The sequence below is a fragment of the Phoenix dactylifera genome, chromosome 1, assembly GCF_051530095.1.
Source record: "Phoenix dactylifera cultivar Ajwa chromosome 1, Ajwa_hap1_PhDact_Kaust_v1.1, whole genome shotgun sequence".
In the NCBI taxonomy this organism is placed as follows: domain Eukaryota; kingdom Viridiplantae; phylum Streptophyta; class Magnoliopsida; order Arecales; family Arecaceae; genus Phoenix; species Phoenix dactylifera.
In genome coordinates, this window is record NC_143190.1 from 62,867,069 (window position 1) to 62,891,607 (window position 24,539).

The window sequence follows — 24,539 nt, forward strand, 5'->3', positions numbered from 1 at the left end:
GGTAGTGGCTAACAAGTGGCCATTTTTTCTTTCCGCCACCCCATTTTGTTGGGGGGTGTTAACACAGAATGACTCATGGATTATCCCCTCTTTCTGGAAAAATGGTGATAGAACTTGATTGAAGAAATCCTTAGCATTGTCAGATCTGAATTTTTTTTATTCCAACCCCAATTGATTTTTTACCATACTGTGGAAAGTAGAAAACACTGAACTCACATCAGACTTATTCTTTAGAAGAAAAATCCATGACACACGAGTACAATCATCAATGAATGAAACAAACCAACGAGCCCCAGATATATTAGGAACAGTAGAAGGCCTCCAGATATCACTATGGATGAGTGAAAAAGGAACAGATGTTATTTTATCGCTTATAGGAAAAGAAGCACGTTTGTGCTTTGCAAGTTCACAAATATCACAATGAAGAAGTTTTTCATCAATCCCTTTAATAACAATGGAAACATAACTTTAAGAATGCCAAATGAAGGATGTCCTAGACGAAGATGATAAAGCCAAATCTTGTCTTTATTTGAAAATGAAAACTCAGAAAGCAATGACAAAGATAAATTATTCTTAGATTTATTTTGCTCACTTGATTCTTCAAGATAGTAAAGTCCATCTTCCTCCCTAGCACGTCCAATCATCTTCCCAGTTCCCTGGTCCTGAAATACACAATGTGAGGGAAAGAAAGTAATGCTACAATTCAAATCTTCTGTGAGCCTATGTATGGACAAGAGGTTAGTGGACAGTTTTGGAACATGAAGAACACTGTCAAGTTTCAAAGTCTGGTTTATTAAAACAATTCCTCGGCCAGCAACTATAATTAATTTACCATCGACTGTAGCTATTTTCTTAGTGCTACGACATGGACTGTAAGAGATGAATTTGTGTGATGAATGAGTCATATGGTCTGTGGCCCCTGAATCAATGACCCATGAATCCGAAAAAGAGGTTATGCTTGAGACACTAAGGACACAAGGGGAAGGATCCTTACCTGAGAGTGCTACGGAACAAGCACCTATAGTAGTAGGCTTTTCCAAGGATCTCAACAAATTCCTCAGCTTCTCCATCTCACTTTTATTGAATTCTCCTTGCTCTTGTGGCATGTCCTCCTTTCCGGGCTGTAAGTCATATGAGCCTGCCCCCTTTGCTGTCCATTCTTCATGGTTCAATTTTTGTTGGGCAGTTGTAGCTTTCCATGAAGCTTCCAGCAGCCGTCTCTCGTGTGGCGAGGCTTTTTATAGTATGTACACCATAAGGCATCCCTGCTTGTGGTTTTAGACGGGTTCGGTCCCTCATTCATGCTCATAGTCAGTTGGTTAGGGGTGAGATTTTTAAAACCTGCCCCTTTTGAGACCATAGCCGATGCCTCAACAGCCTGAGGTTCCACCATTACTTCTCTCCATCCTTCTTCTGCTCGGATTATCGCAATAGTCTCATTTAATGAGGGTAAATCATCCTTTCCAAGAACTTGTACTCTGATCGGATCAAACTCCATATTTAGACCTGCAAGAAAATCATAAATCCTGTCTTTCTCTACGAGTCTTTTCACCATGGCTGCATCATCACTGCATTTCAGTTTAATGCATTGATAATGATCCATTTCTTGCCACAAATTCGTCAAGAGGTTGGCATATTCTGTGGCAGTACATTCTCCCTGCTTGGTGGCTGAAATTTTGATCTTGATCTCATAAATCTGAGCAGCATCACGAACCTTGGAATAAGTCTGTCCAACAGCATTCTATGTCTCTTTCGCCATGGTTAGGAACATACATGTATCACTGATCTCCGGTAGCATTGAGTTCCATAGCCAGGACATCACCATAGAGTCCGGCTCATCCCAAGCATCAAATCTGGGATCACTTGCTTTAGGTCCCGTGCCAAGCGACTCAATTTGCCTTTCCCTTTCAAGAACGTTCGGACCACCTGCGACCATTTCAGGTAATTCTTTCCATTCAATGTATATGCTGCCTGCAGGTTCTGTAAATCTCCTAAAGGAGTAGAATTTGCTTCAACATTCTGCATCTCAGAGGTGTTGGTGCTGTCTATGATTTCTGCCATGGCTGTTGGAGATTAGAGATGATGAGAAGATCAAGAAAGAGATCTATTTAGGTCAAGAGTAAGAGTGGCCTAAGAGAGGAAATTAGAGAAAGAAAACAACAATTAAGGCTGTAAATGGAATCAAGAATACTTGGCAATGAAGGCCAAGCAAGCAAAAAAATGGGTAATTCCCAGAGAGCTCAAAGCTCTGATACCATGTGAAGAATTGGAGAAAAAAATTATTCTCCTTATTCAAAAATGCTGTACAGTTTTTGAATTTATACACTTAGGAAGACTAACTAAAATAGGAAACTATCCCAACTTAAATCTCCACAATTAAGGGATTGAGCCCCATAATTAAGGGATTGTCATAACTACAAAAATTCTCTAAATAATGCATAACAATTTACACCATAAATACAATGATTCCCTGATTTTCTATTATTACATACACACGGTTCCTTATTAAGAAGAAACCGTGTTTTCCCACAATACATTTGCCACACATCTGCATATTCGGACATGATTCCACTTGAAAAAATTGCTAATATTTGTGATCCAACCAAGGTCGGAGGAATCAGTACGGTGCCCGGTATCGGTTTTCCGGCGGCACGAGCCGTGCCGAGCCTGTATCGATGAGTGAGGGCATGGTATCGTGAGAGAGAGGAAGAGAGAGAGAAGGGGGAGAGAGAGAGGGAAGTGGACGTCGGCGGAGGGTGGCGGAGGCTGCGGCCGGACTCCTATTTTGTTCAAAATAGGAGAACTGGCCGCAGCCTCACTTGCCGCGGCCTCTGTTGGACCCCGCGGCTCTCCCTATTCCTCCCTCCCCCACTCGCTCTCTCTTTCCTTCTCCTTCTTTAGCTCCGGCAGCGGGTCTCATTTCCGTTGCCGGAGCCGTACCAGTGAGCCATCGGTACGGCTCGGATCGGCCGAAACCGTCCGGTTCGGGACTGTTCCGCCGACCTTGGACCCAACATTTTCTTAATTTTCAAATTCTTGATTCTCAATAGAAAACAATATGGCGTGTTGTTGTCAGGCTTTTATTGCATCAGGACCTAAAATAAATGAATTTTATGAAAAATTCCTTCTTGGTTGCTTTTCACAAAAATGTTTTTGAAGAACCCTTTTTTTTTTTGAGAAAAGTGTTTTTGAAGGACTGAGTGGCGAAATCATGTTATTTAATGATTTGGTGCAATAGAGCTTATGGACAACCTAACAGCCCCTAGGCCTTTATGTGCTATCTTTTACTGTTTATTTCATTTACACAACTATAGAATTTTCACATGTAAAAGTTTCTTTCGAGCAAGTTGTTCTATGTTAAATGTTAAAGAATTTGGTCATACAATCATGATTGTCTCATTTAAAAGGTGAGCAGTTCTTTTTATTAGATATAATGCAGTGTTAACATTTGCTCTGCAATTGATCCTTCTTTTTCTAATATTTGCAGGTATGTTGCTATTGTATGGCCTGATGTTCCTTCATTTACAGTGTACAAGGCCAGTGACTGGTCAGTTGTTGATTCAGGGACTGGAAGGCTTTTTGCTTGGGACACATGTCGCGACAGATTTGCTTTGGTTGAGACTGCATTACCTCCAAGAATACCACTTGTTGTTAAAGGTGGTTCATCTAAAAAGGCAAAAGAAGCAGCTGCTGCTGCAGCTCAAGCAGCTGCTGCCGCCGCTAGTGCAGCTTCTGCAGCAACAGTACAAGTGCGTATTTTACTGGATGATGGGGCATCGCATGTTTTGACAAGGTCCATTGAAGGTCGTAGTGAACCAGTATGTAGTCTTGACTTGTTTTTATGTACACATTTTCCTTCTTTTAGTGGAAACTGACATTTTATGATTCCCTTGATTATGCTTATGCACATGATAATTGTTTTTAAAATTTAGTGCTTTAGTTTAGTTTGTGGCTCTATACTTCTTCAACATTATGTTTCATTATGCGAAAGTTGTGATATTAGTAAATTCAATGGTAGGTTAATTACTTACTCTGTTTCAATCAGCATATCAAATGCCTCTAATTTGCTGAATGGTTTTCTCCCTTCAGCCACTTTTTTTCCCCTGCTTTTTAAAATGATAAATTTGTTTTTGATTCTATTTATTTCAATATCTGCTTGAAGGTTATTGGTTTGCATGGTGGTGCATTGCTTGGTGTAGCATATCGAACGTCACGAAGGATCAGCCCTGTATCTGCAACTGCTATATCAACAATTCAATCAATGCCATTATCGGGTTTTGGCAATAGTGGATTTGCTGCAGCTGATGATCCCTTTTCTTCGAAACAGTCTGAAGCAGCGCCTCAAAATTTCCAGCTATACAGGTATTAGAGAATGAGACAACCTGCTTTTGTTGTTCTACTTGAGTAATGTTTTTCATTGCTTTGCTAATTGAAGCAACTGAAACTTTTCAAAGTTATGTTGATCTTATGTATATTATTTATTAACTGCTTAAAATTGATCCCAGAAATTCATTTGTATTCTCAAAATTGTTAAGAATATTCTTGATGACCCATATATTGATCCATAACTAACATTTATTGATAACCCATATATTGATCCATAACAAACATTTATCTCGGCTACTGGTTCATCTTTATCTAGATACCTTATTTCAAACCCTAATTTGATGAACATTAATGATATGCAGTTGGGAAACTTTCCAACCTGTAAGTGGTCTTCTCTCTCAGCCAGAGTGGGCTGCATGGGACCAAACGGTCGAGTATTGTGCTTTTGCCTACCATCAGTACATTGTCATATCTTCATTGCGCCCTCAGTATAGGTATCTTGGAGATGCGGCAATTCCTTTTGCTACTGGTGCTGTTTGGCATCGCAGGCAGTTGTTTGTTGCCACTCCAACTACTGTTGAGTAAGATATTACTGATCACTTCTCAACTTAGTTTTTGCTCCACTGGAACACAGTTTGTTTCTTGATTCATTTTTGCACAAATGCACATTTACATGGTGACTGTAGATCAAAATAAATCTGCATGCTTATTTTTGCACTTATATATTATTTCATTAGCTGTCATATTAAAGTTGTTATATTATATTGATATTGGTCTTTCATGTCATTCTTGGTAATTGCTGCTATTCTTACCTTTTCCATCATTCTTTTATGTTTCTTTTTGTGTTTCGTTTAGTAATGGCATGTAGAACTAAGCATCTATTGGGCCGGGCTGTTTCCTGCCAAGCCTAAACACAATAACAGTGGCTCGAACCTAGGCCCAATCTTGGCCTGCCAGGACTCGGACTTAAAACTTCAAGCTCAAACGCAGCCAACATTTTAAGATACAAGCCATACCTGGCCTGACTCAATCTAGGGAATTGTCCATCCAGTGTTTGCTGGGATTTGGAGGAGAGGGAGAGATCAGCGATGTCTGCCGGTGGTGGGGAGAGAGGAAGAGAGAGGAGACAGTGCACTAGTGGTGGTGGAGAGTGAGGGCATGGTCCATCCCACGCTGTCTGGGATTTGGGGTGAGGGAGAGATTAGAAAACAACTATCGACAGTGGGGAGGGAGGGACTTAAGGCTTCTCTCTTATCCTTTTTATATTTTAATTTTCAATTTTTGTTAAACATATAGATAATGTTGGTTGATATAAAAATAATTGAATGTCGGATCTGGTGGGGTTGGGCTGGGCTAAAAATAGCAAGCTCAAGTCTGGCCCTATTTTAGTCGGGCCTAAAAAATTGAGGCCTGGTCCTGCCCCCCGGGCCGAAAACCTCAATCTAAGCTCGGCCCAAATCGAGCGAGCTGAGCTGACTTTGCACAGGTCTATATGCACGACCGTATTTATGTGAATACATGTACACATTTATGAATGGATGTATGAGCATATATATTATACTAACTACTAAGCTATATGGTATTGTGATGTATTGCCCCTATTGCGTGTATTTGTGTGCATATACACAACCATATGATTATCATCTCTTATATATAATCAAAAGTTAGTTACTATAACAATGCACCATCATTTCTTCTATATAAATTTTTGTCCAGTATATGTGGCTTTTCATGTTCTCAAAGTTAATTCTTTTTGGTTTTTCTGCCCTTTTTGCATCTTTGTCTATTGCATTATGGCTCAAATATTTTTGATCCAAGATTCATGTCATATGTTAATTTGTCTCTTTGCTCTGGACTATAAATTGTTAGATGATTTTGTATTCATATGTGTAAGACCTTTTAATACAAACTATATTTTATTGTTTAGTTTTTTGAATAAGATTTGTAACTTTTCCTCTTTCTAACCCACTTTATATGCTACATTTTATTTGTGTAGTAGCATAGCTGCTGCTTTATCTCTGTTATTTCACTATGTAAATATTTTTATGAGAAAATTACAGAGACACCTCTTCAAGTTTGGATGAGACACTTCTACTCCAAATTTTTAAACAGTTTCAATTAGACACCATAATTTATTTTTTTGTTGCAATATGCCATCACTGTTCGTCCATTTGGGTCTTGATACCATTTATGGAGTGAAGAAAAAGGCTAAAATACCCTCAATCTTCCAGATCAAAAGATAAGTAAAAGGGAGAAACATCTAGATGATCATGAAATGTTGGAAAAAAATAGAAGAAAAGAAAAAAATCAAGGTGATGCACTGTTGTATCACCCACTTGTTGCTCTGAGATTTATGCAGGCGAATGAATGGCGGAACTCGAAACACTTTTGAGATCTGTGCAGTGGGTGATCCTATCCTTGTTGGCGGGTTCGGACAATCGGCCGAGGAGGTGGTGGGGATCGAGGGAGGCTGGAGCTAGTTCAACGGGAGGCGGGTCCTTGTCTGTAGTTGAAGCTTGGCCGGTGAAGGCCATCTTCTCCATCGCTCCCTCACCCATCACACCCTCGTGGAGCACGGAGGCCACATTCTCCACCACGTTGCTCCCCTTCTTGCTGCCCACTTCCTCATTGACAACCAACACACCTTCTTCATCGCCTACAACCCTCTCTGGCCCCTTTTTCGCTGCAACCTCATCTCCGAAATCCTCCACCCCTAATGTTTTCAGCTCTATGCTGACGGCTTCTCCTGGGTCCTTGGCGTCCTCATCCACCACCTCCGTTCCCAAAGCTCATTCCAACTTTGATAACATCGTCATTGCCATGGAGAACTTTTGGTTCAGCATGTTCTGTTTACTGGTCGTTATGTATGCCTTGGTGAGAAATTAGACGAGGCTATCAAGCACATTGAGGTTGCACAGAGGAGCCTCCTACTACCATATGGCAATAATCTCAGCTTCCTTGCCTTTGTTCCTAGAATCTCAAAGTATATCTTCCCAAAATGGTTAAAGACAGTCATTAAAAAATGCAACAAAAACAGGAAGAGCTATTTGTCCCATCGATCAAAGCCCAAAAAGAATTCGAGAAACAGCTGCAATAGCAGAATAGAGAAGAAACTAGAAGGGTTTGTTTGCTCATACGTAGACTGCCTCCTTGACATTCTGCTTCCAGGAGGAGGAAAGAAGCTAACTGCATAGGAGGTGGGTGATCCTGTGCTCTGAGTTTCTGAACATAGGCACCGACGCCACCTTGACTGCATTGCAAGCATGTTACCATTTAAGGAAAAATGGTTCCAGCAAGCATGCCACCATGCAGCTCTCATCCTGCCAACAGAAATACTCTGCATAGAGAAAGGCTGTAGGTTCCATATACCATTCCAATCTCATGCCTCTCTTTAAAGCAGCAAAAAAATTAGACCATGTTCTGCTATTGCAATTGGAAGATTGTCCTAAAAGTTACAGGCTGTATCATCAATCTCCTGTAGATTTGCGGGTAGAAAGTTAGCAGTCGAAGAATCTGTTTCTCAGGTTCCCCATAGTTTTGCAGTCAACACATTTTATTTGTATATTTCAATGCTTGGAACATACAAACTTGTTCCATCATAATATGCTGATTAGCAAGAACTAAGAAGATTGTGAGTATCAATTTCTGCATGTTGCCAGAATTGTCATCTGCTTACAATGCAGATGACAGACCTTAAACCAAATGCTTTTTTTGTAAGCATAGTTTGGTCTGGAATAAAGCCATTCATTTTTTGGAAAATGATGTGAACAAATTGAGTAGGATATCATATTCATATGAGTAAAAAAATGCTTTGACCAATATCTGTAGCAAACGTGAATATGTAATGAAGGTTCAGCTTCTGTTACCAGGAAAAAAAGGGCTTAGCTATGTCCCCGGGCAATGGAGAGGACATATCAAGAATCCTCACTAGTCTATCCAAAAGAAACTAAAAAGAATTCTCGACTATGCAATTATGTACCTTTCCGAATAGTCAGTGGTCAATGATGCTATATAGTTGCAGTACGGTAGTACTCACTCAATTCGTCCAGTTCGAAGTCTTGTTGTTGGTCAAATCCTCGGCGGTTAGTGGGCCCTCTCTCTCCTCTCTTTTGACTCTTTTCTCACTGGGTTTCCCTCCGCATCTATCACTGTGAAATAATAAGAAGTGGGCCAAAGATGCCCTTCCATCCTTGCCCCATCAATGCCGTTGCCGCACTCGCTCGTCCTTTGTCCCTCTCCGCTCCTCTTCTCCCAGTTACTCCTCTATTTTATTTCCTCAAGATAGTAACGTTCCTTTGCCCCGTAGTTGGTTGATTATGCTTGGTGATAGAGGAGGGGAGCCATAGTGCTAGCGGTCCTCCCCTCCGACCAGCTTCCCATGCCCTTGATTCTTCCACTGCTACCAGATGAGGCTCCCGCCTTCTTCTCCAGACCAACCCTCCCTCTTTCTAGCTAGGCACGTACACATAAGGAGGGGCGGGCGGAAGATAGAGATCGAGCACCATCACGACTATGGCTCCACTTTCACCGTTGACTACCACCACCACGTACTACTGCCACTAAGGAGTCTTCACTAGAGATAGGACGAGCGGGCTGGAGGAGCAAGGAAGTCGCCTCCTCCACATGATCTCCTTCCCCTCGCATTTACTTTCCGCCAAACCTAAAGGTCCCCTGCTAATTTATTAGGAAGGGCATTTCTGAAATTTTAGAACTGTTTTGTTATCATGTGACGATCATCTGATAATGATTCCTAAAGGAGATAGATGACCAAGCTACATTGCAATGCAAAAATAAATTATGGGGTCTAATTAAAGCTTTTTAAAAAAATTGGTGTCTAAGTGGTTCTTCCCTAAACTTGAAAAGGTGTCTCTATCACTCTCTACAATTTTTTCTATTTTTATTCTTTTATTAAGAAAATCAAGCATGGTGGAGTTTCTTAACTCCTCACGTAATTAAATTAAAAAGTTCTAGTTGAGGTTTAGCATACTCACTTGTACTTGTACCATTATCACTAATAAGGTACCAAGGTTTGGTTCGGCATATGCCCCGAACTGGTCTGTACTTGTTCAAGCTGAGTAGAACCATCCCATATCGTTTGGTACCGACTTATACAACCTGATTTCAGGTGATACCATGGCTAAGAGTGAGAAAAAGGCATTGGGAGTTTGTCTCGGTACAGGGTGTATATCGTATTATATTGAACGGTAATGTACCCGTATGGTTTCTGGTTTTGCAGATCTTGGTTTTAGCTACAGTAATTATAACACAAATGAATTGGTTTTTGTTTTAGCTTTTTAAAAGATATCAAACTGCATATAAAAATACGGATACACATGTACTTAAACAAAGATTAAGAAGTTTAAATTATTCCAATATTTGATATTGGCTCCCCAAGATAAAAATCCTGGCTCCTCCCCTGGATGTGATGTTTATTCATGTGGTCAATATGCTCTTATTCAAGTAGAAAAATGTGTAATTGCAGCTACAAAATTGTGTTTCCTTTGTTGGTTTTCATATCAGAAATTAATATACCAGTGTGTTGTTTGCTGTTAAGCAAGATTTCAAGTGCTAGTCTTGGTGGGTGTGCTGGCTAGTGATTGGAGCAGCACATGTTGTGCCATGCCATTGCCAAAAAAGAAGAAAACATTACAAGAAGAATGATTTTTGGGCTCGATATCTAGCAATATCAATCCCTATCAACCCATGCCGGCATGGGGCACCAAACCAGCATGCTTGATATGCAAGCAGCAGACGTGTGCTAAGTATAGTAATCAATCCACCGCATTCAGTACAAACCAACACTTGAATTCTTGCCATTAATGTTGATCTTTTAGGGTCATCTATTGGCAGGTCAACTTTTGTTCTCATTTGCAAGTTAATGCATGTCTCTCTTTCTCTCTCTCCTCTCTCTCTCACTCAGAGGAAATTCTGATAGTTATGATAGATGTATTTTGAAATCTCCATTGTGGATTCTGATGGTTGTCTCACTTGTCAATGTATGGTATTTTTGACTAAGTCGCCTACTTTGGTCAGGGATTATATATCATTTGGTATGTAAAGGTTATTTATATGTTTTACCCGAAAAGGTTATTTACAGGTTTAGTTTCTTACTATCAGATTCTTTACCTCTGGTGTTGTATTTGCATTCAAATCTTCCTCCTGCTCTTGCACTTGATTCCAAATCTTTCACTCTCTCTTCAATTTTGCATCTCTTATTGTAGCCAGTGTTTCAAAAGGCTTTAGTGGTTTGTGGGTGGCAAAGAGACCGCATACCATGTATGTGGTTAGCATCTTATTAAAAATATTTAAAAGATCAATAAAGTACATGAAATACAATAATAACAAATACCAGCAACAATAATATCAATAGTAATGACAATTAACCTTTAGTATTTAATACTTAATAGCAATATAGATGACATTATTAACAGAAGCCACATCTGGCCAGTCCAATATCCACATCTGGCGTGAGCACCCGCCTGAACTCTTGGTTGCACGAGCCCAAATGCGAGCGCACTACATAGGCCCAATTGCATACAGGAGAAAATACATAAAATGTGAAGGATTCTAGCATGTCATAATTGAGCAGCGGAAGCTAGAAATTTTAAAAATTTCTTAATAAAATCCCTTAATATGAAACCCTTTTAAGCCTAGATCACCTTAATGGTAACAATCAAATAATATATAAATATAAATGTAGGAATAGAAGAATACCTCTAACGCTAATCCAATATGAATGATCTTCACGAGGCGTCCAGGTGTCCGCCCTCCAACGGTGATCCACACGAAAACTTGATTCAAGTCTTAAGCTTTAAAGACTTTGATCCTTAATGCAGAATTCTTCTAAAGAACTCTAATAGCTTGCTTTCCTTCCTTTCTATTTTTCTTTAACATTCTAAAATTACTTCTAATTCTTTTGTCCTAAAGAAGACCACCTTGTCTTGGATTAGGACACTCTAGAAGTAATGCTAGAAAGGGACAAAGCCTTGTAAGAAAGAAGGGATAAGGGAGAGAGAATGCGGTGGAGTTGGAATGATGAAACTCATGGAGCGCTAGCCTATTTATAATAGGCGTGGGAATGATGAAACTCATGGAGCGCTAGCCTATTTATAATAGGCGTGGGGATGCATCTCCAAGGGATGCATCCCATCCACACATCCTCTCATGAAAGGGCATCATCTATAGGGCCATATCGAATAAGAGGAGGCGCAGATCAAGTGAGGAGGTGTATCAAATGATATGTCCTTTCATGTGGTGCGACCAAGTCAACATCACATGCCAATCACATGTCCATCACGCCTCACCTCTTGATCTTTCATGATGATGATCCAAGGGCTCCAATGCAAGGCGCCATTCACTTGACCCATTATGTCTTCATCCAATGGTGGGATTAAGATCCAATGGTCAATTATGATAGCCATCCTCTAACCCAATCCAATTGGGTTAAACCAACTCTCCATTATGTCTTCATCCAACGGTAGATCAAGGTCTAACGGTCTAGATTGAATGATTTATCAAATCTAATCCAATTAGACTCAAACCAAGCCAATTAGGTGCCAACTCTTGGCTAACCCATATTAGAACATGATCTAATCAAATTAGATCAATTAAGAATCAGATTCGAATCCAATTCGAATCAGGAGCTAAGGGTTTGCAATACCTGCTAGGATGTCTATCTTGCAAACATAATCTAATCTAATTAGACCCTTGATAAGTTTCCTTGTGTGTGATCCATTGGGTTCCATACTTAGCCAGCAATAGGTGTGAGTGCGAGTTGACCCAACTTGATTAGAACTCTTCTAATCGATTTAAGTCCACACTGCGCGAACTTGAACTTAACAATTAGAATGCTTTCTAATTGGTGATCGAATTAAACTCTTTAATTCGATCAAATCTATAAGACAAGATTGACGTGTAGCAACGTGTCATGTCTATCCGAAAAATATGAAATTTGGTAGAAATACCAAAAATACCCTTCAGTGGCAAGTTACCGTGCAATTCAATCCTTCAATCAAACTGCATCCCGAATATGTATATGAGTATGAATGTATATCAAACTCAATTTCATATTCATATATTTCTCAATCTTCTAATGATAATTCGAATAATGTAACATTAGAAACTCTTTCTAATTTTCATTCTGCTTTGATCAAAGGCTCCCTGAATTATCATATGATTAGAATAAATAGAATGCGATCTTTTCTTACTAGAAGTGATTAATTTCTTGTTGACCTACTCATAACCTTCGCACACAATCCACCATATCCAGAAGACCTCGTACACAACTTACTGTCATGAATGAGTGTAAACCAAAATATGGATTTATGTGCACAAGATACCATGGTGATCTCAGGTCAAAGGATCAGTTGCACAACTCCTACTAAGAGAATCATCTTTTGACATGTAAGTAAGACTTCATAAGATTTTTCTTTGTAGGTCAATTCAGTGAACTCATTCCTCTAATGAGCACCCATATCTTTGTATTAATGTCTCTACACAAGTGATTGTGAGATCAATCACCCTCTGCATCGAGCATACATAAGATGTGCCAGTCTTGCCGGTAAACATTGATCCCCGACTCAATGTACCAACGACTGAAAATATTTAAGATTAGGATTTTAAGGTTTTAGGTCTCACTAGTATGATCTCATCATAGTTTCAAAACCATTGCCCTAATCTAAGGGGTTCATCACAAATATAATCAACAGCATATGATAAAACACAATGCCTTTATTCATATTTAAATGTCATGTACATGATTTGGAAAATCAAAAGAAAATCCTTCGCAATACATATTGCGATTGGCTTGTAGGGCATCTACTCTTTCAATCAGAGGGCTACATCCACGTATACAGCTGTGCACAACAATTTTTTAAAACACTGATTGTGGACATATATTGTCATAGTCGAACTCAGTTAAATAATAATTGATGTTTTGTTCTTTTCTTGTGTCCCAAATCCCAATGACCTATAATTCATTTAGATGCGGCAACCATGCAAGTGGTAGCTTATAATATGCAGTGTTTCTTCATATTGGACAGTTCTTTCTAAATCTTACACTTTATTTTAGAATTTGTTTTGCCACACTTGTACCTGCTCAAGATTCACACTCTGCAGTGCTAGTTATTTAATTTAACTAATTCCCAGTTTATTTCCTTCTCCTAATAATTAGGAAAATGGGAACGAAAAAGGCTTGTCAAGCACATGCAGGCTTAAATGATGTCTTATTTGGTTTTATAACTTTCATGCAATGTTTTTCTTTTTTCTTTTTGCTTACTGGAAGTAAGCAAATTCATGATTCATGAATGTTTTTTTTTTTTTTGGATTTTTATTTGTCTATGTAGATGCTAACTGCGTTACACATATCTAGGTGTGTTTTTGTAGATGCTGGAGTTGCACCTATCGACCTTGAAACCAGAAGGAGAAAGGAAGAAATTAAAATCAAAGAAGCTCAAAGCAGAGCTGTTGCTGTGCATGGGGAGTTATCACTTGTCACAATAGATAGCCCACAAGTTGCCACAAATGAAAGGATCTCATTAAGGCCTCCAATGCTTCAGGTAACCAGTTTCGAGAAGTCCTGTGATAGTTGTGTTATTTGTTGAATTTCAATAGGTTCAAAATATTAGTGTTGGATGTTGTGGCAAGGTTTAGCACTTTGATGTAGTTGCTGGAAACCTTTGTAGGCAGGTTAGATATATTACTAATATGAGTTAGGAATATCGGCAAATAATTTGATGCCTAGATATATAATTTATTTTGTAATGCTAATGTCTACTTGCATAATGTATACTAATATGTGTCTGTAGTATTACAATGATTGAACATAATGTTACTCATAATAGCTTATGAATTTATCATAAACCTAAATACATAGTTTATTTATGTCATTATTAGTTGACTATTTGTCATAACTATTCCTGGATTATTTATAAATCAATATATCATAACTTAAAATGGTTAAATTTTTTTTCCAGCATAACCTATAATAGTCACCAACTTTTCTGATATATTACCACTGACAAAAAAAAAGTTCAACTAAAATCAATATCCTCATACAATTGATCCCTTTTGGGAACTGTCATTTTCTGTTATAATGGATGTGCAGCCCAGGCTTGGGTTGCCTTAAATAGGAATGAAAATTATAACTGTTATAATGGCTATTATTAGCCCTTAAAATGGGAAATGATGGGTAACAACTGTAAAATGAAGATGTTGATTTAGTATCATTGTTGATGGAATAAAATTTTTTGAACTAACATATACACACCCTTTTAATCTTATGATGAAAATGACAAATAACAGTTGTTACGTGCTTGTTATACATATACATTAATGAGAAGCATTTGAAGCTATTGTGATGGCTGTTATTATGTTGCAAGTGCCATTATTTTATACCGTGGTAGCAAAAGCTAAGGAATCCAAGATTGGATCCCATCTGTATTTGTCAACTTTACCTTATCAAGGAAGAGGGATGCTAAATGCAAGTGATTATAAGTCTTCTGCAGGAAGTTCATCTTTACCACCCCATAGGCACATGTATTGTGGTACTTAATTTGTCCTGGAACCTGAGACTCATGTTGGAAATCTGAGTTTTTCAATATAATTTTGAGTAGATCCTTCCTTGTGAAAACCTGCAGGGCTGGGATTGCAATTGCTGAATGCATTATTTTAGAAGCAGACAACTTTTAACAAATCATTATCTGAAGATGATCTTTTTAGTGGGAGTCAAAGAGGAGCTAAGTACCAATCCTTTATGAATTGTTGTTGGATTCCTGGCCAAGGAAACATGAGGAGAGAAGCTTGCCATCACATGTGAAAGGCCAGTTGAGGAATAGTGAAACTTGTCTTATCGGCTACCCTAGTAAGGGTGCCCGTGACCAAAGAACAATTATTCCGGGTTCTATTCAGTTGGAAGAATGTTATTGAACAGGGAACAAGGCAATGTCTATAAAGAGAAACAGCAAATTATGAGCTAAGGGCGAGAATTGTTATGTGCTTCAAGATATGATAACATTTAAAATTCAAGGAAAAGGACAAACCACAAAGTAGAGATTTCTAAGTGAGCTAAGTCTGTTCACCAAAAAAGGGTGTTGATTGTAAGATTGGGGTCCAAAAATATAAGATATAAGCTTTTCTTCCCCATTGTAAGGATTACTAAATACTAAAAACAATCAAAGGGAATACTAGTGCCAACTTGTAATTAATAAAGAGAGAGAACCTTTTAAGGGTATAGGATAAGGTATGAAATTAACGTTAATTATGAATCTCCTTTAGAAGCAATTTAGAGGGCGAGTCTTGGTGCAATAGTAAAGTTGCTCTATTATGACCTTCTGGGTGTCATAGGTACAAAACATAGAAACAATCTCTCTGCATGCAGGGTAAAGCTGTACACATCTGACCCTCCCCAGACAGCACATTTGCAGGAGCTTGTGCAACCCTTTAGAGGCAATTTGCATTATCTAGAAAGGTCTCGTGTTTCGTACATATATTTTGTGATCAATAACATTCATGTGCTTTTGCTCACATCTTTAAGAAACTATGGCCCTAAACCAAGCGGAATGGAGGAAAAGGATTCATGTAGTTGACCCCAACTAATTTAGCAACAAGGCTTAGTTAAATTGAGTTGTATATTATGTGCTTCCTTGAATCCTTGTACTTATTTTTTTATTTAACTACTTGAAATTTATTGTTGCTAAATTTTTAGTATTGGAGTCTCATGGGCATGCAAACATAAGTGTCCTAGGGGTATCTTGACTACTTAGCATTATATGAATATGGTCCCTACCGAAAGTCAAGTAAGAATCTCGTCAGCTAAGTTAAACAATAAACAAATAAATGGCTTGAAGCTATGACAATGTCTCATTGCTTGTCATCCATGGCCAATTGAGATACTGTCATCCAACAAAATACTTGTAATTGGTCATTCCAAGGTGAGACTTTTTTTCGATTGTTTTAGATTTAGCTTCTTGATAATTATTTGTGGAAGTTTATACGGAATTAAAACGTTACCCATTTTACCTATGTTTGTGCTGAAGTTTAATTAAAGATCATAGATGAGCCTATATACTATCTAACCTATCTATCTAATCTATCTATCAATTTATTGATCTATCAATCTATCGATCAATTGATTGATCTATTGATCTATCTAAATCTATTAATCTCTCTATTGGTCCATCTGTTGAGCTATCGATCAATCGATCTGGTCCATCCATATATCAGTCCATCTATGAATCCATCCACTCATTGATCTATCCATCCATCCATCACCATCCTATGTTTGTGAGATTATGTGATCAAATGCCTGAATGAAATCATCCATGTACGATCCTGTATGTATATCGTTCCATCCATCCATCACCATCCTATCTGTATGTGTGAATTTTTGTGATCAAATACCTGAATAAAATCATCCATCCACCATCATGCCTGTATCCATCCATCCATCCATCTATCCATTCATCCATCTCTCGCCATCCTACCTTTAAGTGTGAGTTTATATGATCAAATACCTGAATGACATCATCCATCTGCCATCCTATCCGTGTGTATGAGTGTATGATCAAATACCTGAATGAAATCATGAGGAAGTGTTCTCTCTAAATTGCTTTCTTGTTTATTTTATTAATTAGCTTTGTTTCACTTGAGTGACATAACTTCTATAAATTGGAGTTGCATTTGTAGAATTTAACCTTGACCTGCTATTATAGTTGGAAATTTGGCTCACCTACCAGTTGTTATGTATTATATCTATCATCTGATGTTCTGATATGTGTTGGCTGATATGATATTGTCCATACTCCATAGAATATGAAAATTGCATCAATGCTTGTAGCAATTTTAGTTTTATTATGAAAATATCAGGTTAAAGCTTTTACCCTCCTGTTTTCCTTTGTTTCAGGTAGTTCGATTAGCCTCCTTTCAGCATGCTCCTTCTATTCCGCCATTCATAGCATTGCCCAAAAAGTCCAAAGTAGATGGGGAAGATACAGGTATGCTGAAAGAGGTTGAAGAAAGAAAAGCTAATGAAGTTGCTGTTGCTGGAGGAGGGCTATCTGTTGCAGTCACTCGTTTTCCTCCAGAGCAGAAACGCCCTATAGGACCTCTTGTTGTGGTAGGTGTCAGAGATGGGGTCCTTTGGCTAATTGACAGGTAACAATTTTTCCTCATCATAACAATCTGAAAATTGTGTTCTAAACTATGATTTCATGGTATGTTATGTTTTTGATATTTTCTCATGGCACATAGAAGGCCAACAATCATTAGATGATGCCCCTTCAAGTTTTATCTTTATGAATCCTAGCACAAAGTTTCTGGTATCAAGATCCGCCGTACCGGATCCGGTAGGCGTATCGGTTGCCTACCGGACCGGTACAGTTTCGGTTCGTACTGTGCTCCGGGCGGTACAAACCGGAAAGCTCTTCCCCGCCGGAGCCGGGGAAGAAGAAGAGAACCAAAGAGAGCGTGGGGAAGAGAGGGAGGGAGCTCACCTTCGGCCGCCATCGGAGAGCCGCGGAGGGGCATCGGAGGCCGGTGGGGGGTGGCGGTTTTAAATTTGGAAATTTTAAGTGAAATCGGCAACCGATTTGCCGATTTCACTTAAAATTCCTAAATTAAAAACTGCGGCCGCATCCCCTGTTTCTTTCAAAACAGTGGATGCGGCCGCGGCCTCGGCCTCCGCAGCGCCCCTGCGGGTTCCCCCGCCCTCCGTCGGGCTCCGCCGCCCCCCACCGGCCTCCGACGCCCCTCCGCGGCTCTTCGATGGTGGCCGAAGGTGGTCTCCCTCCCTCTCTTCCCCGTGCTCTCTTTTTCTTTTCGTTTTCTTCGTCTTCGGCACGGAACCGGCCTGTACTGGTTTCCACGGCTCCGGCGTACTGGTAGCTGGCCGGACCGGTTTGTACCGGCCGGTACGGGCCGGTTCGGCATACCATGAGTGGTATACTAGTTGCTAATGCCAGTTTGTACATTTGCAAATGCTGAAGATTGGTAAGGTCACTGGGATGGATACATGCTTTCTTGTACTTATTGTATTTTTACACTTTAAATTGCGTGATGTGACATGCATTTATTAAGCTTAGACACATGACAGGTTGAACAATGTACATGACTCATTTTTCTAGTTCTCATCGGCTAGCCAGTGTTTGTTCCTTCTCTGATAAGTTAAAAAGAGGTATATGTAGATGATGCTGTTTGTGTGTAACCTAGCTAGGACAGAGTTTGATGGTTGTTCTCATGCTCTCTGATTGTATTAGCTACCATCTGTTCCACTAGAACTACTATCTTAATGTATTGTTTAGGGTTCGATAATTTTGGATATTGATATGGTCGGGGTATCTAAATATCAGTGTCATTAAATTGTAGTAAGCAGCTAGGATGCAAATGATGGCTTTGAGATAAAATACTTCAAAGATAGAAAACTGAATGTTGGTTGTGAGGAACTGGTCATAATCCACGACTTTCCTCATTTTATGGTAAATATGAGTTGTGTAGCTGATACTTGGAAATTTTAGGGCTTTAGTTATCCTGAAATTTGTGTTGCTTAGGGAGCATCCCAAAATGTATTGTTGCACAGGGATGGGAACAATGTCTAGTGGACTGGAGGGTATAACCTTACCTCTAGAGACGATACATGACTGTGTAAACTTATCCTTGCCTAACGCTTCAATTTTTCATGAAATGTTGACCGAGACTTGTTCTTGTCTGTTTCATTCTTCCCAACCAGCTGGGCTGTATAATATTTAATTTTTGTAGGTGACATTCTTTGGGAGTTTTTTGAAGGATATCAGATACTTTTAAGCACTGACACTCTATTCATTCCTATGCATGTTGTAATTTGGATTGGTGCTTTCACTTTCATCTGCTTCCACTGTCATATATCATTAGAAAATCTGGAGGCAATAAACTACACATGCTTCTCATTCCAGAATGGCTCTAACTTTGCCAAGTCATGTTATATTTTTCCCCCCTGTTTTCAATCATATATTGCTACTTGTGGATCTTTAGCTGGTCATTTTATAGTTACTCAAGAATGTTATATTCAAGAGAATGCTTCAAGAGTATGCACAGGTGCTATCAGAGTTTGACCGACTGTGCTAACCATTTTAATGATAATAAATGCCCTACTAACAGATGGAAGACAGCATCCTTCAAATGTTTGTTTGGAAGAGAATTAATTCTTTGTTCTCATGTATTTCATGTTTACCATAAAAGAAGTTGGAATTTTTGCTTCCTATAGAGGTTTCTTTTGTTCACTGTTAAGGTTTATTTGGATTGGTACATTTTATTTTCTTCTGTTTGACAATTTCTGTGCTTTTAACTAGCATCTTTTTGTTCAATTGAATGATTGTTTTATTTCCAATTTATCCATTAATGCTTTTCCCCCTTTTATGGACTAATTAGCATATCCTGCATCTTGTTAAGTACAATACTTATTAAAACATATCCTGAGCCATGCCTGCAATATCATCTGGTTACTTATACGGTCAACAATTATCTGATGATTGAACTATGCCTTTCAGGTATATGTGTGCACATGCCTTGTCCCTCAGCCATCCAGGTATTCGTTGCCGGTGTCTTGCTGCCCACGGAGATGCAGTTAGTGCAGTAAAATGGTACTACCACAGAAGATTTTATACTGTGATTGCTTCTTGAAGAGCACATAAGAAATTTACAATACTTCCGCAGGGCTAGTAGACTTGGTCGGGAACACCATGATGATTTGGCTCAGTTCATGCTTGGGATGGGATATGCAACTGAAGCTCTTCATTTACCTGGAATATCTAAAAGGTTTGAAGTGAAGGCATAATATCTTCAATTTGTGTTATTTAATTGTGTGGAATATTTTAGATAGCTTCTTCATCGTTTCCTTTTTGCAAATCTGGCAAGGCCTTCTGTTGTTGGCACCATTTGACTTTAGTTGTGAGCAGCCATGGACAGTGGTAACCATTTAGAGTTCAGAGGTCAGTTCATGGTATTAAAATTACGCTGATGTTCCCCAGGTTAGAGTTTGACTTGGCCATGCAGAGCAATGACTTGAAGAGAGCTCTTCAGTGCTTGTTGACGATGAGTAATAGCAGGGACATTGGGCAGGAAACTGCGGGCACTGATGTGGCTGAGATACTCAGCTTAACAGCTGCTAAGCAGGAGAACCTCGTGGATACTGTCCAAGGAATCTCCAAGTTTGCCAAGGAGTTTATGAACCTAATTGATGCTGCAGATGCTACTGGACAGGCTGATATTGCCCGTGAAGTCCTCAAGAGACTCGCTGCAGCAGGATCCGTGAAAGGTGCTTTGCAAGTAAAAGTTTTGCGAGGAGTTGCCCTGCGACTTGCAAATCATGGGGAGCTGACTAGACTTTCGGTATGTAATTATCTTTGAATATTTATTTTTGAGTCTCTGGATAAAGGTATTTTACACCCAACAACAGAAACATCAGCATAACCAAGATTAAGGTTCGCCGTCTCGGTACTGGACCCTATACTTTTACTATCTTATTACATTGTTGGTACATAGTACGGTACGAGATGGCTAGGCGTATAGAGTGTCGTTACAGTACAAGAATGTGTACCAGTTCGGTATTGGTATAGTATGCCCGATACAGTACAATACCGATTGGTGCACAAACCTTGACCAAAAAGTAAATCTTGCATTGAGTTCTTGTCTATTTGGACCATAAAGCAAGGTTCAACCTTGATGGAGAGTCCTCTTATTTCCCTTTCAAAATTTTTCAAAATTATGCCCAATTTTCCTTTTTTTTTTGTTAAATCTTATTAGTGACTTCTTTCTATCTGGATATAGGACATGTCAAAACTTGATGTAAACTCATGAATTTGGTCAGATATTTTACTCTCTTAGCATATAGTCTTGGAGATGCTGTGTGTTCTCCGGTGCATGTGTATGGACATCATTTTTAAACTAGGCTTAGTAAGTTATATTTCAAAATCAAAATTTTAGTGACGTTGAAGATCTTGTTGACATATCGTTCATTTGATTTAAATTCTTAAGTAAGTAAATATCTCCATTGCCTTCTGCTTTCATCTTGTTCACGTCCATCACTAGAGCCTGCAAGAGCTGGTTAACTGTTGCTGCCGTCCTGAACCATGTCCACTACAATTCCTTCCCCAACCTCCCCATGTAAGCATCTTATCAATGCAGCATTCATCTATTCTCATCTGCATCTTGCCTCCAAACCCCTTGCACCATTGCTTCATTACTGCTCCACTTGGCTACTCATTGCACCTGCAAAGGTTCAGCAGGTTCTTCTAGCTAAAGTATCTGGGGAGTTGTAGTATCCTTTACAGAATGTAAACATTGGGAATGATCTGACACATATTTGTCACTAGCAATATGGTTTTGTTCCTTTAGAGAATTGAACCCCTATGGTTTTATAAATTTTTTCCTCATGGCTTCCTTATTTTCAAACTTTTTGCAGTGATATTTTTTATGTATCTTCTTATAACAGTATTTATAAGGGATATATGTAATTCTTTTAGCTGTAATATATTGCTAGTGTTTGATACATGTGCCTTTTTAACGGTTTCTTCATAAAAAATGATGAGAAAGCCAGCCTGCCTAGTTTAAGTGGTTACTACTGTTTTGGTGCCTGTAAGTGTCATTGCATAAGCAGGATTGACAATTCTCAGAGTTCTAAAGAATGGACTTAAAACGATACTCTTGTATATCTTCCAGGCATTGGTCACGAATCTGATTACAGCTGGCCATGGACGTGAGGCAGCCTTTGCTGCTGCACTTTTGGGAGACAATGCATTGATGGAGAAGGCATGGCAGGACACAGGGATGCTTGTGGAAGCCGTACTTCATGCTCATGTAAGTATTCTTCTCCACATTCACCCACAGGAACACCCATAAATCACTTGAAGTCCATGGATTTGTCTCCTGCATGCTTGCAATTAAATGGTCCTTGGTTTTAGAAACACGGCAATTATCAGAAAATGCATGCCAGCTGGTGTGCTTACATGTTGTTTGTGGTAACGGGCGATCTTTTTCATCAGTTGCACAAGAATAGTTGCAATTTATAATGGTTCATCCTATCTTCCATGATAGTCACAAGTGGAAGCTCATTCGAATTTATAATGGTTCATCCTATCTGTATGATCAGTGTTTTCTAGCCCTTGATGTCATATAATTTGGTCTGTTGAACAGAAAATTAGCCTATTAGGTTCTTTAGAAGGGCTGATACAATTATGAAACAAATGAATATACCTGATTAATTGTTGCGATGCTCTGAAACTATGGCATGGTGCAACTTATTTTGGTGTGCACTTTATAGTTCAGTGGTACGCTCAAAAAGATGAAAGGCCTCCACTGTTATCTAGAATCATAGTTTTTCCTTGTTTATTTATTTGTCATTAAAATGGTACTAGTGGGAAAGCTTGCATTGTTTATTTAAAATCTAAACAGAGCCATCTTGTGGGATTGCCAGGCCTCTAATATATATATATTTATATTTTTTAGGCCCATGGTCGCCCAACACTGAAGAACCTGGTCCAAGCATGGAATAAGATGCTACAAAAGGAGCTTGAGCATACACCCTCTGTAAAAACTGATGCTGCTGCTGCATTTTTGGCTTCACTTGAGGATACAAAGCTTACGAGCTTAGGGGAAGCTGGAAAGAAGCCTCCCATAGAGATCCTTCCCCCAGGGATGGCATCTCTTTCAGCTCCTCCTATTACAATTAAAAAGCTTCCTACTTCTGCAACACAGACCCCTACTCCCACTTCGGGACAAAGCACTGCTCCTGCTGCGGCAGAGAGCAATTCTACCGCCACCCAGGGCAGTTCACAGGCAGAGCCAGATAAACCATTAATGTTGGAGGCGCCGCCACCTGCCGAGCAAATACATAGCAATCCTCCAGTCTCTGAACCTGTGGGCAGCCCAGCTGCTTCCGCAGAGGGTGCTCAAGTTCCGCCTGTCACAGGGGCACCACCTATCACACAGGCACCACCTCCCACAATGACTGCTGCTGAATCCCTTTCTTTTCCTTAATTTTTTGATCTTTTTTTACCCACTCCATTCTTTTTGTTTATTTGCTGTTATTGTAGTATCTCATTGCAATGTATGTTTTTTTCCCTTCTAGCTTAGCTTTCGCCAAGGGAGCTAGTGAGTAGCAAACCGCTTTCTTCTGTCTGATGTTTAGCTTCACCAAGCATTTTACTAGATATGTTAGTTCTGTGATATATGATAGATTATTTTTCTCTCTCTCGCGTGACTGAAGGGTAAGAAACTCTCATCCACCTTTTATTAGAGTGATATATGTAGACGATTCTTCCTACCACTTGGATTTGGAGTTTGTCAGAGGTGACCCTATCTTGATAATAGAAGATCAAACCAAGCCGCACTGCAGGTGGTGTTACATGCACCCGGATAATTGTTCCCATAATGCAGTTACTATTATATTTTATGATTGGCAGATTTCGTAAGTCCTCGGCAGTGTGTAACTTGCTATTTTTTTTTATGCTTGTTGGGTTTAAAATCATTGTTACCTGAATTGACCGCCAGCAAATGCAGCAACTTACTTGTCTTCATGGGGTGCATCTGGTGGTCTGGAAAGCATCTGTCTATTTTTAGTGAGGGCGGTTTTGAAGTTCAATCCCTTTCGGAGAGGTGTGAGGCATTGACATGCAGCCCGTTTCATCCTGGAGCCCACTATGACAGGGCGGCGGCGCCGACCAAGGGCGGATGGAGATGTTCATTCATGTGGCGAGAGATAGTGAGGTTCTTGCCAAATGTATCGGTACACACCAGGTGGCTGATAGATGATGGGCGGAGCATCGATGTGACTGGAGATTCGTGAGTGGACGCCTTTCTCCCGCAGCTTTGGCCTACCATGGTCAAAGTTGGGATAGCGGAGGGTCTGCGGGTACGACTTCTTTGTCCCAGAGGGGCTGCATGGGATGAGACTAGATTGAGTCATGTCTTTGGGACGCATCTTGTCGACAGGGTTCGGTCCTTGCCAATTTCGAGGTGTGCAGGTCTAGATATTCGAGTTTGGAGTACCTCGCATAGGACTGGTGTTAAGAGTGGGGGATATCTCTCGCGTCCTTTGGCCGGAGCATGCGTTGGGATCAGATTGTGTGTGGATTTGGCGTCTGGGCTTCCATCCGAGAGTTGCACTGTTCTTATTGAAGGTGGTTTAGGACCACCTACTAACAAAAGCAGTTTTCAGTGGTTGTGGACTACGAATTCTCTCAGAG

The 24,539-nt window shown here is 39.6% G+C and overlaps 1 protein-coding gene across 2 annotated transcripts in view; it reads left to right on the forward strand.

Moving 5' to 3' along the window:
- LOC103713325 (uncharacterized) overlaps positions 1-23,544 on the forward strand; it is a 50,327-nt gene extending 26,783 nt beyond the window's left edge. The window contains exons 13-22 of one of the 2 annotated variants that reach the window (XM_039125346.3): positions 3,488-3,818; positions 4,163-4,362; positions 4,689-4,907; positions 13,697-13,883; positions 17,228-17,478; positions 19,845-19,937; positions 20,011-20,112; positions 20,325-20,685; positions 22,015-22,152; positions 22,801-23,544. In XM_039125346.3, coding sequence (XP_038981274.2) covers positions 3,488-3,818; positions 4,163-4,362; positions 4,689-4,907; positions 13,697-13,883; positions 17,228-17,478; positions 19,845-19,937; positions 20,011-20,112; positions 20,325-20,685; positions 22,015-22,152; positions 22,801-23,331 — 2,413 coding nt within the window. In that variant the 3' untranslated portion in view covers positions 23,332-23,544. The remainder of the gene's footprint in view (positions 1-3,487; positions 3,819-4,162; positions 4,363-4,688; positions 4,908-13,696; positions 13,884-17,227; positions 17,479-19,844; positions 19,938-20,010; positions 20,113-20,324; positions 20,686-22,014; positions 22,153-22,800) is intronic. The other variant, XM_088709268.2, reaches the window with a different exon arrangement.
- The last annotated feature ends 995 nt before the right edge of the window (positions 23,545-24,539 follow it).